Genomic DNA, 13,303 nt, shown 5'->3' with positions numbered 1-13,303 from the left:
ACACAAACTTATGGTTACCAAGAGGGAAGGGGAGGAGATAAATTGGGAGACCGGGATTGACACACCACTACATATAAAATAGATAACTAATAAGAACTTACTGTATAGCACAGGGAACTCTACTCAATACTCTGTAATGACCTATACGGGAAAAGAATCTAAAAAAGTGGATATACGATAGGTATAACTGAATCACTTTGCTGTACAGCAGAAACTAACACAACATTGTAAATAAACTATACTCCAATGAAAATTCATTTAAAAAATCAAAACTATTTTTAAAAATATATTGGCTCTGTCCAAGGTTACCAAGCAGAGGCCTGTCCCCTTGGTACTGCCAGATCTGTAGTTGTCTCTTGTCAGGGACCCACTTCCTAGGGATGTGCCCCCCTCACAGGAAGGGGGGCCCGCACAGGGCCCTGCTTACAGCCTTGTGAAGTTTGGGGGTAAGTCAGCAGAAGGGCCAGGCAGCAAAAGGAAGGAGAGCAAGCTTCCAAGCTCCCCTGAGCGTGTCAGTGATGGACCAGGGGACCATTATCACCATACTGGGGTCCTGCTCACCTTCCAAGAAACCAAGAGACCCCTAAAAAGGCTGAGGCCTAAATACCCCGAAACAGTCTGTAATTTTGACCAATTGTCTTAAAATATATTTGATGTGATCCAACTCTCCCACTTTCCCCCATCTGTGACACCACCGTTTCCGAACACCTCTGTGCTAGGCACCACTTACCAGCCAGCACTGGTCTATTTCACCACGTGGCTCGTCCCAAAATGCTAGGAGGATGACACTACTCAGAAAAGCACACCTTCACCACGGAAAAAGCCACAGAAAGGGGTAGCGGGGGCTTTTGAAAGGAAAGCAACAAAATTAAACCTCAGATGAGAGATAGTGTTCACCCAGCTAAGGGTGAAGCCGTGCTGGATTTGGAGTCAGCTGAGAGCAAGGCTGCACCAAGTTCCTATTTCACTACCTTTATGCACTTAAATCTCAGCTTGAAACGCTCCAAGACCCAGTCTCTTCCTGTGCCTTGATCAGGCAGGTGAAATGGGTCTGAACTGTGGCTCGGCACAGCTGGGATAATGGGTGCCGTGTAATTCAAGTTCACGTCACGTATCCATCAGAAAGTCATGTGTTTGCAAAGTTATTCTCCGGCTCTGGGTCTGAAGAAATTCTACATGGAGAGTTCGGTTATAAGTCAACTCCAGAACCTGAGGCACCGTGGCATAACTAGGGTGAAGAAAGTGGGAATAAAAGACACATGTTCTTCTCAAACTTAATGAAGTCCAAGGTCATTGTTGGTACAGCAATTCATCAGTGAGGACAAACAACCAATTTATTGTTGCTAAACAGATTAACATGCCAATCCTTTAAAAAAAAAAAAAAGCCTTGTACAATAATAGTAGCCATGCGTTAGCCACTTTAATATAAAATGTGATCAAAAGTCAAAATACAAGAGTTCAAAAGGCATAGAAAAACCAAAAAGTTTCAATTTTATTACAAGTTTTAGATTCTGGGAATAGTTTAAAAAAAAAACTTATATGCTAATTTCAACCCAGGGCTAATTTTTTTACAACGAAACTAAGAATTACTACAAGGGAACATCAATGCAACAAACAAGTAAAATTTGCAAACCCAAGTCACAAACTTGCTAACAAAGTTAATAATCATGGTAATGGACAGCACCAAAGAGCAACTGATGCCTCAGTTAAATTTGAAAGAAACAATGCCTTCTCTAGGGCAGAGAAACATGCAAACAATTCTGCTTCAAGAAATTTGCATAGAAATAGAAAATGCTAGAGCCTTTACCACAAATGAAATTACAAAGCCTCAATATGTTAAATTCAACCCAAGGAGCACCAAAAGTTAAATTGGAGCCAAGGTATGACTCAAAACATTTAATTTCCAGCTATGCAACTAGCAAGATCACAAGAATTTCAGGCACCCTAGGCAAGCTCTTGAAAGACATGAATTTGATACAACGTAACCTTAAAACAATGCAGACATTCCTGTAAAATTTAAATTTTAGAGGGCACCATAAGGCATCAGGATCTCTTCTCAAAGTCACTCTTGATATTGTCAGCAACAATCACATCTTTATGATCTCATTGACCTTTCACAGATCTCTAGCCTGTACACGTACAGCAGAACCCCCAATATCGTGGGAAGCCCTTTCAGTTTGGCCCTGCTTAACGTGTTTGTAGAATGACTTTTAAGCCCAGCCTTGGCCTAAATGGTGTGAAAGGGACTACTCCCTGGGCATCTCAAGACTTATCTTCAGCCTGAGCTGTCTCCCAGGCCCCTGTCTTCCACACCTGCCCCCGGGGTAAGACTCCAGAACTCTGGGATTCTGAGCCTGACCCCAGGCAACCTCACCGACACCCACCTTTGGAAGCTCCACTATTCCTCATCTCCAGCTCCCCCTGGTGGGGTTCAAAGTGACAGTTTGGTGCAAGGACTTGTAGAAACAATGCTTATTTACCAATTCGTATTTTGTAGACCTTTCCTTAATTGAACACCTGTGACTTTTACAGTCACTCTCCAGAGGTGTAGTAGAATATGCGAAGCAAAAGGACGTTTTATTTCTACAGGAAGAAAAAGGATTAACATACATAGTAATAACTGTCCATCAAGAGTAATCTGTAATCAGAAAATGAAGACAAAAGCCCCAGAAGACTGCATTTTACCGACACTGCCACTTTCCCAAAAAAAGAACCTCAGAAACAAGTCACTGGATCTGCTTTCAGTGAATCAGGAGTTCCCACATTTGTATTCCTCAGTCTTTGAGAAAAGTACCAGATGAAACTGACCCACCCCTTTTTGTGTAAAATAGTAACTAACTGAACTCACATCTCCACGCCCTCATCCACCTGTTCAATGACAAACAGTAGTCAGTTCCCTTGAAGGAGACTTACACATTTTGGTATTTCTACCAAAAGAATTGAAATTTTCAAGCAGAAAAAAAGTTTAATTACAAGTAAGTGAGTGGCAGCCCAAGTGAAGCCCTTTTACTATGATTTCCAATTTTCTGTTCAATCCACACTGCAGAGATACAAGGAAAGCCACCATTTTGTTTCCTAAATTTTATTTAAGAATTCATACAAAATACTCCAGATAACTGAGTTTCAATCCTCATCTTCCTCCTCTTCTTCATCTTGATTAATCTGGAAGTAACGTAATTCGTAACTTTCTTTGCTGTTAGCAACTACGCGTAACCAATCACGGAGATTATTCTTCTTCAAATATTTTTTGGTGAGATATTTCAAATACCTGCAGAGAAAGAACACTTCAGAACTGCACCAGATACAAGGCCTTCTTAAATTCTGAAACACTGTAACTTTTATGAAACCTCTGCATTCAAAGTCATAACAATTCAAGGTGTTTTCCCATGGTTCAAAAATGGCAAAGACAGGCAAATATCATAGCCAGCCAATGCTCTAACGAGAATAAACATCAATCACATTTCATCGAACCTGGACATAAAAATGAGAACAGATTAAGATGGGACTGCTGTCCATGAAGCAACAGCCCTCACCTATAAAATGGTTTTTAGCGACCACTAGGGAAAGAGATCAAGGTAGTAATTTGGCAATTAAGCACACAATCTAAGTACCCTTTATTGAGAAACCGCTGGATTTCCAATGAGCTCCAAGTACTTCACCTCACTGACTGAAACCTGCCATTGAGGTTGCTGGGTTACTGGGACCGGGGCTGAGGGCCGTGTCACTCACACTCACACACACACGCTCACTCCTGCTGCGTGACGCTCATCTCCCAATGCCCCCGCCCCGGCAAACGTCCTGACCACGACTCTGCAGTGAGAGCACTTGGCCTCTCTAGTCCATCCACCCAGCGGCTGCCTTGGCCTGAGCGAGCTCAGCAGCCAACCCTGCACAGCGCTGTCAGCAAACTGTTCACCTAAAGGCAGCGATGCCTCTTGTGCTCAAAAGCAGCCTGCAATCCTGTTTCATCTCTCAGCTGTCTGCTTATGAGGCCCTGAGGTTTATCTATTCTGGCATCTTCCCAAAGCCATAAAGAGGAATAGAGCGCCCAGCAAACCCACCACTGGGCAAATTAACCTTTCCAGACCTCAGATTCACCCTCTGTAAAACAGGACTCGTGATACTTAGCATCTCTTCAGACTGGTACAAGGACTAAATGAGATGCACAGGCAAACTGTGGCACTTTAGCCAGGACCCAAATATTAACAAACCAACAAACTCAACACCTCCAAGAAATGAACACTGTTCAACTGTCTTACTTACGCCAACAAAGCAATCTTCACAAAGATGTGAAGATCTCAGTTCAATTCTACCCACTTTTCCCTACATAAAAATAAATCAGTTTGTTAGTTTCATCTAAAAAGTATTCTTTTTTTTCCATTTACTATTTCTACTACATTGTATTCAGGTGACGTGGTTAATTCAAAAGTTTAGGTGGTTTGAGTGTTTTCCTAATAGAATGTTGGGGGAAGCTAGGTTAAAAGCGCTTCCCTGAGAGCTCTGCAGAAGCCCAGTGGGGTGGGTGTTAAGCACACCCTGGAGGCCCTCCAGTTGCCCCATCTCTCACTCCATCAAACTGCCTTCTGCACAAATGAAATAACACAGTCAGGCAGAACAGGAGTAGTTCACTTAGCTTTAAAGTCATCTCTTGGCTGTTTCAGTTAAAAATGGAAGCAAAGGGGACTTCCCTGGCGGTCCAGTGGTTAGGACTCGGCGCTTTCACTGCCGAAGGTGCTGGTTCAACCACTGGCCGGGGAACTAAGATCCCGCAAGCCGCACAGCACGGCCAGTAAATATTGATTAATTAATTAAACCCTATTCTTTAAATAAATAAATAAAAATAAAAGCAAAGGCTTAACTATAACCAACTTGTCCTAACACTTCAAACTTCCTACTGTTTGATTCAGTTTGATTAAACGCTCCTAAGAATTATACGCCAGGTTCTGGGCTAGGAGCTAGGTATAAACACATCCGATTCCGTAGTGACTTGTAACGTGTTTTTAACCTCATTCTCAAAACAAAAGACATAAACATATAGCAGGGCAAGTGAACTGCTGTCTCCAACTTAAAAAAATTGGCCCACAGGAATTAACAGAGTGGCTTCAGTCTAAACTGAGATTTCAGATCCCTCATCTAATTACAGGAGCATTTGGAGCGGGGGGCGGGGGGGGGACCATAAACTTAAAAATGAAAGCTCTTCAACGTCATCTAGAGGCAAAGGAAGCAATATCTTCACTTTTAAGAACACAGTCTAAGCAAGTCCGAGCATCTTTACTGCTTGAAATACTTCAGCCTGTGAAAAACAAAACTGTAAAAATCTACTAAGAGTTGAATACTTTTAACTACCATAACATTCATCCATTCATCCACCACCCCCTACACTGGACACTGCTCCAGAGGTTAACAGAGGTAACCACAGAGCAGATTACTCAAGGTGGAGTAACATCCCTGGCCAAGGTGGGGGTGGGAATCTTAGTGCTAGGATGCAGGCAAGAAACGCTCATCTCTTTCCCATACCTTTTGGAAAAAGGCACCTCGGAAGTTACAGTGATCTTGCTTTTGCTTCTTTCGATTGTTACAACACCTCCTCCGAGATTCCCAGCTTTTCCATTCACTTTGATTCTTTCCTGAAGAAACTGCTCCTGTAGAAATCATCAAATTGACCAGTTCACCCATCTCATTTTCTTTATACTCCTAACTCTAAGCATATATAGTTCATTAAATATTCAATCTTAAAAAAAAAGAAAATCTTTGGCCAAAGATCTGAAATCTAGGAACAGCAATTAGAAGATGGTATTCAACTGTTTACATATGTAACTGAAAACATCCTAGCATGAACATACATGACTACTTCCACACATATGCTCAATGTGCCTCTACGCCATGCAAGGCTCTGACTCCTGGGTCTCGGGAGAGAGTAGTCAGGAAACCCAGGCCCAAACTTACAAGATACAGGCAACCAAAGTGACAAGCAACTTCTGGACCTAAGACATATAAAGCATTGTCCTCTGTGTGATAAGAGAAAATAGGTCTTCAATCCAGCAGAAGGAACAAAAACATACAGTGACCAAAACAATTACAGATCTGCTGAGGGGCCACGTGCACCATCACCGAACAGCAGAAGGGACAGTGGCCTAGGAGCCCAGAGATGAACTCTGGGCAAATCCCCGTGGAAGCCTGGGCTGGTCATTCACTTCCATGGGTTTCAGGAGTCTCTGACCAAAAAGGAGGACTCTTTTTTGGTTTTCTTGCTATTGCAATGCTACGAAGTCCCTTCAGCTCCCAACTCCTACAGTCCTCTATTTAAAAACTCCAATACACAATATGTTAACTGGCGACAGGTTGGCGGCGGGGGGGGGGGGGGGGGGGGATTAGGTCAGAAATCCTGACCTTTGCATCTCAGACTCATAAATGACTCGTGTTTTCTATCCTCAGGAGGCGTCTAGGAGGAAGACAGTCACATACACAGATGAGTACAGAGGGAGGAAGGAAGAAGGGAACATCCCAGACACAAACTGGAAGAAGCCACAAGTTACGAGGGAAAAGAGGCCACGGAGAAAAGCAAGAAGTCATTGGCTGGAGAAGGAACTAAGGAGTCAAGTGAAGGACTTCTTGCAGGACAGGCCAGGACACAAAAGGCATCTACCAGAGGGTAGTGAACTACAGGTTACCCGAATTCCACGCTTTGTAAGTAGTGGCTGTAAGCCAAACCTTTAATTTTTTTATTTGAAAATTATTCTTGTTGTAATGTTTATCTTGCAGTAGTTGACCTTCTGGAGACTAAAGAGAAAATGTCAATTTAGGGTTCTGCACAATATTCCTGAATTCCCCCAAGCTTGGCTATCGGAGAGGAAAACAGTAAAATGCCACAACCAAGTTGCAGAGTCAAAAAGGTGACAATGAGGTTAATTTTTCTAGACTTATGTGAAATAGAGGAATATTGGGGAATGGGGCCAACATGAGGGTAAAAAATCTGTACAGAGCAAGGCCTAAAAAGAACCAAGCTCCAATTACAAATCAGCAAACAGGATATTCTCACAGAAACACTGAAGCTCTGGTGCTTAATAAAAGAGAAAACTCAAGGAGATGCTGCCATCTGTCCAAGGCCCCAGAGCCAAGCATCAGGCCCAGGTCACAGGCACCCCCTTGGCCCTGAGGGTCAGGGCCCACAGCTTACACTTAAAACACACTCAAGTGCAAAGGTTTGCCTGTTTCCTAGTAAATTTTAAGTAAAATCATTTTTGGAAACTGAAGAAGATGACGATGAGGTAGTTCTCTGGCACTGATGTGCTAGAGCGCATCTCCTTTACTCCTCACAACTGCTACACAGGAAAGCAAGGGTGAGAAGCAGAACTAGACAAAGCTCCAGGGTCAAACAGTAGAGCCAGAAGAGCAGAGTAGCCAGGGCCAGCCAGCAAGCACGCTCCAGGAGGTCTTCTCAGCAACAACTCAAAGGGTTCACTACTGCCCAGGGTGACATCAAGGGTGTAACTTACAAAATTGGCCGCATCCATGATTCCATCTTCTACAGGATGGGTACAGTCAAGAGTAAACTTCAGGACCTGCTTCTTTTTTTTGCCCCCCTTCACCACAAGCTTTTTCTAAGAAAAGTATACAAATGATAACAGAGATGAAGGCATAACCAGTCCAAAAAAAAACTCAACAAAAGCAAAACTACTAGAATCGTAAAAGTACATGCAAATACAAAAACCATGAAACTGTGTTCCCCCGCAAAGGCGCCACGAGCGGACGCCGGATCACACTCAAGATGCTGCTCTACAAACCGGGGGTCATGCCCTCTTGAAGGGGAAATCATGCTAGCACTCCTGACCCATGTACACTTTCCAGCCTCGCCAGTTTCTATGAGCATGGAGGTCTGTTAGCTTATGAACTACAATGAAATGAACGTCTCCTCTTATTTGCCCTAAAATTTCCAAAATAAAGTTAAAGGAATACTCATTCGTTTTCTTCCAGGATTAAGACACAGGCATGCACATGCCTTGCGGACCCAAAACAACTTTAATCTGCAACAAATTCGTGTCCTCACTTTCCAGACTCGGGTCCTGATCCAGTTTAGCCGTTTTCCCTTCGTCCTGTCTCATCTACCTTCTCAGGACAGCGACCAGAACTACACATCCTAGCAGCCCGTCTAACCCCAGCTGGGACAAGGATAAAGCTAAAACTTAGGTTCTAATTATAACATTAATGGCGACAATTCCTGGCCTTTTGACTGATTTCATCTAGCACTTTCAAAGCACTAGTTTAACTGCAAGATTCCAGCCTCTTCACTCTCAGAAAAAACCTCCTATGATTCTTCTCCGTCTACAAGTGTAACACCGTTAGGAAAAGCATTTGGACAACCTACTTACCCGCAGGTGCACTTGAAAAAGCCTTTCAGAATCTAAACAGACTTTTCCAAGAATCCGTCTTACCTCTCTTCATGTCTCAAAAAACTCCACCTAAAACCTGTATTCACTGGGTCAATTTTTCAAACATTCAGCTTTCAACAAGTCACTTCCCCCCCCCCCAACACGTCTTCCTAGTAACAATCAAAGGGGCTGCTTCAAAAATCTAGTCCCAGAAATATACAATCAGCAAATAAAAGACCTGCCGGCAATGCTCTCCGTACCTCCCACCGTGGTTTTAAACCAAAAGCATACACACGCCCAGAAGTCTTACAAGCCCACCCAGGCAGAAAAACGGAGAGGAGCCGAAACTGTTCCCAAGGGCGTCCCAGCAAAGGAGGAGGGTAGGAAAACTTCCTCCCAGATCTGCAGCCGGAGTGACGCGAGGGCGCCGCGCGAGGGCCCAGTCCCAGCCTGGCTGAGAGCGAATGGAACCGGGCCCTCCCCCGACCCCTAAAAGGGACTGTAGAGCTGCACCCTGAAGACTGAACTTCCTCCGCAGACGCGGAAGGCTCCTCTAACCCGGGCCTCCCTCTGAACACAGGCCGGCCACGCCACCTTCCGTGGACCTTTCCACCGGTCACCAAGGGCGCCGGGTCCCCTCCTTCCCCGCCTTCCGCCCAGGTAACCAGGCCCAGGCCTCGGCTGCCTCACGCCGGCCGGGCTCCAAGGGCCGCTGACCGACCCAGGCTGCAGTCTCAGGCTCCCAGCTCCCCGCTGGCCGCGCAGGCAGGGGCCCAAGCCCAAGCCGCGGCCTCCGAGAGTCCCGGGTCTGCCCCTCACGCCTCGGGCCGCGGCCTCCTCCGCCCACAATGTGCGGGGCCCGGCGGCCGCCCCAGCCTGCTCCGGCCGGCCCGCTAGCCCGGCCCCGGCAGAATGCTGCAGAGAGCCGTGCACCGCGAGCCAGGCAGGGGCCGGGCCGGCGAGGCCCACGTGCCTCTCCCCAGAGCCGAGGCCTCACACGGAGCCATACTAACCACTGGCGCCATCGCCGCAGCGGAGGCAGAAAAGGAGTTGAGTGAACTACGCAGACGCAAAGAGTCCGCAGCGCGCAGAGCACGCAGGGCTCAGGCCGTACTAATCGCTCTGCCACGCCCCACGGTCGCCACCATCTCGCCCTGTACTGTATGCTCGGGGAGCGATTTCTTTTGCCTGAATGCAAAACCTGTCCTCTCACCCGTCCGGAGGATTGCAGGGGGAGGGAGGCAGGGTGGCCTGTCCCACTGCGACGGATCGGAGCGGGGAGCCATACTAGACTACCCCAAAGAGAAATAAAGGGGTTCGCTCTACTTTTGCAAGTCTTAAAAAGAAAACAAAAATTAAGGAAATTCAATAAACCGTAAATTACCAGCTACTGGGATGGGAGTCGAACTCACTAACTTGGGGAGGTGAGGCCTAATTTGGGGTCCTAATGCCCGAGAGCCCTTGGCTTCTTCCTACCTAAAGCGCCCAGCCTGGAAGCTGGTGCCGGGGGTGGGGAGATGGGGGGGATGTCTCCCTGCGCTAGCCCTCTTTGCTGCCGTCAGGTACACTCTCCACCACCTCAAGTTCAAGCCGCCCACACTCCGATCATCACCTCCTAGCTTTCCAGTTCATCCCTTCTAGCTTCCCAATTCCAAACATTCTTCTGCCGGCGCTCCACAAACTGGCATATAGACAGGAATCACCTGGGAATCCCTTAAAAATGCAGATTCCAATTCAATGGGTTTCAGTGGCCTGAGAGTCTGCATTACTCAAAGCTCCCAGGAGATGCTGGTGCTGCCGGTCCGCGGACCAAAGTTGAATGGCAAAGGTCTTCATGCCCAGACCTACAGTCCATGGACTGGACCACTTTCACCCACGCTCCCCCCGTCGTGTCCTGACCAGTTACAATCACTCACTTGCACACACCCTCCAGTCCCTGTGTGCCCTGTACTCACCTAGCAGAAGCCCAATCCTGGCTCACAGTGGTGGGGGAGGAAACTCCCCATGCTGTCTGGTCTAGGTTTATTTATCCTCAGGCCTACTCTGCCAGATGACCAAGTTCCAAACCCACCCTGCTGTTCTTCTTCTTTTTTTTTTTTTTTAATAAATGTATTTATTTCATTTATTTCTATTTGGCTGCGTTGGGTCTTTGTTGCTGCGCACGGGCTTTCTCTAGTTGCGGCGAGCGGGGGCTACTCTTCGTTGTGGTACACAGGCTTCTCATTGCGATGGCTTCTCTTGTTGCTGAGCACGGGCTCTAGGCACACGGGCTTCAGTAGTTGTGGCACGCGGGCTCAGTAGTTGTGGCTCGCAGGCTCTGGAGCTCAGGCTCAGTAATTGTGGAACGCGGGCTTAGTTGCTCTGCGGCATGTGGGATCTTCCTGGACCAGGGCTCGAACCCGTGTCCCCTGTATTGGCAGGAGGATTCCCCACCACTGCACCACCAGGGAAGCCTCCACCCTGCTGTTCTTGACTGCAAACCACGTTTCTGCTTTACCACCTGCAACCTGGTCAAGTTCTTTCAACGGGGGCCTAGAGGGGAGACTGCAGGCTGGAGAAAGAAGAGACTTCTCCCTGTTTGCTTCCTGCTTGTTCCTGTTCTGTTGGTGTCACCTACTCCTGCTTCTTCATCCTGGTAGCAACCGTTGGAACATCCCAGAAACAGCAGTTGAATACAGTTTGCAGTTATTCCAACGCTTGTAGAACCAGCCTCATTTTCTTCTCCCCAGAAACCCCAGCCCCAGCTGAGCAGCACCCCTTTCTCATGTATCAGCTTCCTGGGCCCTGTTCTTTAAGTGTCTCCATTTTAATAAGACCACCTTAGGTGTGGTAGCCACTTCCTGAAGTTGCTACTGTTCTTTTTTTTTTTTTAATATTTATTTATTTTGGCTGCGCCAGGTCTTAGTTGTGGCACACGGACTCATAGTTGCGGCATGCGGTCTTCTTAGTTGCAGCATGTGGACTTCTTAATTGCGGCATGCATGTGGGATCTACTTCCCCAATCAGGGATTGAACCCAGGCCCTCTGCATTGGGAGCATGGAGTCAAGTCTTGATACCTAGTTAACAATCCTTAGTGTTCTTCCTCCCGAGTGACATCTCTGCTAACTCTGAGCAAGCCCAGGGGCTGCCTAACAATCTTCTAAGTGATTGTTTTCACATCTCTGGTCAGAATGCCACCTCCTCGCCCCAAAGCCTCCCTCTCAGCTGATGACTTCCATTGCTCTTTTTTTGAAAACATAGAAGCAATCCAAAGAGAGTTTCCAGACACACCTGCCTCCACATCTACCCATCCAGCAACAGCTTTACCCAGCTCTGCCTTTCCTCCTGTTACTGTGGAAGAAGCATCCTTGCCCCCATCTGAGGTCAACCCAACACTAGGGCATTCATCTGGCATACTTCCGCCTACTTGAGGATGTCACTCCAGCAGTCCTTGCCCCCCACCCCATGAAATCATCAATGTATCCTTTCTTCTGGATTTTTTTCCATCAGCACTCAACCATTCTTTAACATCTCCCATCTTGGGACTTACTTGGTAGCGCAGTGGTTAAGAATCCGCCTGCCAATGCAGGGGACACAGGTTCGATCCCTGGTCTGGGAAGATCCCACATGCTGTGGAGCAACTAAGCCCGTGTGCCACAACTACTGAGCCTGCGTGCTGCAACTACTGAAGCCCACACCCCTAGAGCCCGTGCTCCGCAACAAGAGAAGCCACCGCAATAAGAAGCCCGCGCACTGCAACGAAGAGTAGTCCCCGCTCGCCGCAACTAGAGAAAGCCCGCGCAAGCAACGATGACTCAACACAGCCAAAAATTAAAAAATAAAATAAAATAAAGATAAAATCCCCCATCTTAAAACAGAAAAAGCAATCTCTCAACCCCCAACATTCCCGGTTACTTACCACCCCTTTTGTCTCCTCTCTACTGTGGACTGAATGTTTGTGTCCCCCCCATATTCATAGCTGAAACCTTAGTCTCCAAAATGGTGGTATTTGGAGGTGAGTCCTTTGGGAAGTAATTAGATTTATTAGCGATCGTGAGGGTGGGGCTCCATGATGGGACTGGTGCCTTTCTAAGGGAAAGAAGACACATGAGATCTCTCTTGCCACGTGAGCCACAGGGAGAAAGCAGCCGACAACAAGCCAGGAAGAAGGCCCTCCCCAGGAGCCAGAGCTGTTTGCACCTGCTCTTAGGCTTCCAGCCTCCAGAACTGTGAGAAATTTCTGGTGTTTAAGCTGCCCAGCCTGTGACATTTTTGTTACAGCAGCCTGAACTAAGACAATCGCTTTAACCAAATTTCTTGGCAGTTTCCTCTGTGTGCTGTCCGCAGTTTCTCTCCTCCCATTTCCTGTTGAACCCACTCTGGTGAGCCTTTTGCACCCCGCCTCCCCAGTCACTAGCACAGCTCTCATCAAGGTCACTGGTGATGTCCCCCTGCTAAGCAAGCACTGGGGGCGGGTCCTGGTCCTCCTATTCCTGCTTCTGTAGCATCTGACACCACAGGTCACTCCCTCCTCCTTGCTGACCCTTCTTCCCTGGGCCCCCAGAACCTCAGGCTCTCCTCCCACCTCACCGGCTGCTTCTTCTCCGTGCCCTTGCTTCTCCCTCCTCCTCCGCGGACTTGAAGAGCCACAGGGCACAGAGCTCCTCTCATCTTCATCTGCACTTGACCTTTGGCATGCCCCAGACTCATATCCTTAAATACAGCTCCCCAGGTCTGTGTGTGCAGCCTCCATCCTGAACTCGTGACTTCTCTAGACCAGAGGGTCAAGGTGACCACCCTCACCCCCATGAAACCACTCTCACCTCTCCACCCTTACCCCCACTCTCCATTCCCAGCCTCACCCCCCAGCCTGTGTCCCTTCATCTCCACCCACTTTGGTCTTCCTTTCCTTCCTCTAAATTTATTCCAACTTCTGGGACCTTGTACTTGCTGT

The 13,303-nt window shown here is 47.3% G+C and overlaps 1 protein-coding gene across 2 annotated transcripts; it reads right to left on the bottom strand.

Annotated features, from left to right (window-relative positions):
- Positions 1–1,400: 1,400 nt before the first annotated feature.
- On the bottom strand, positions 1,401–9,496 carry RPL22 (ribosomal protein L22). Of its 2 annotated transcripts, XM_030880309.2 has the most exons (4): positions 9,383–9,496; positions 7,497–7,601; positions 5,518–5,642; positions 1,401–3,268 (listed from the first exon to the last, which is right to left on the bottom strand). In XM_030880309.2, the coding sequence occupies exons 1-4, from the start codon at positions 9,392–9,394 to the stop codon at positions 3,124–3,126; spliced, it is 387 nt and encodes a 128-aa protein (XP_030736169.1). In that variant the 5' UTR covers positions 9,395–9,496; the 3' UTR covers positions 1,401–3,123. The 2 variants fall into 2 exon arrangements, 1 of the variants encoding a protein (XP_030736169.1); XR_009558838.1 differs by lacking the exons at positions 1,401–3,268; positions 9,383–9,496 and adding an exon at positions 6,391–6,442 and having other exon boundaries at positions 5,514–5,642; positions 7,497–9,373.
- Positions 9,497–13,303: the final 3,807 nt, after the last annotated feature.

Source organism: Globicephala melas, chromosome 1 (assembly GCF_963455315.2).
Source record: "Globicephala melas chromosome 1, mGloMel1.2, whole genome shotgun sequence".
Taxonomy (NCBI): Eukaryota; Metazoa; Chordata; class Mammalia; order Artiodactyla; family Delphinidae; genus Globicephala; species Globicephala melas.
Note: the sequence above shows the minus strand (reverse complement) of the source record. Positions and strands in the feature narration are given on the sequence as shown.

What these genes read in the sequence shown, in the direction of transcription:
- RPL22 (XM_030880309.2), bottom strand. An exon ending in TCATGGATGCGGCCAATTTT is followed by an intron (nt 5,643 to 7,496) that starts GTAAGTTACACC and finishes TGATTTCTACAG; the next exon opens with GAGCAGTTTCTTCAGGAAAG. An exon ending in GAGGTGCCTTTTTCCAAAAG is followed by an intron (nt 3,269 to 5,517) that starts GTATGGGAAAGA and finishes CTTTCTCTGCAG; the next exon opens with GTATTTGAAATATCTCACCA.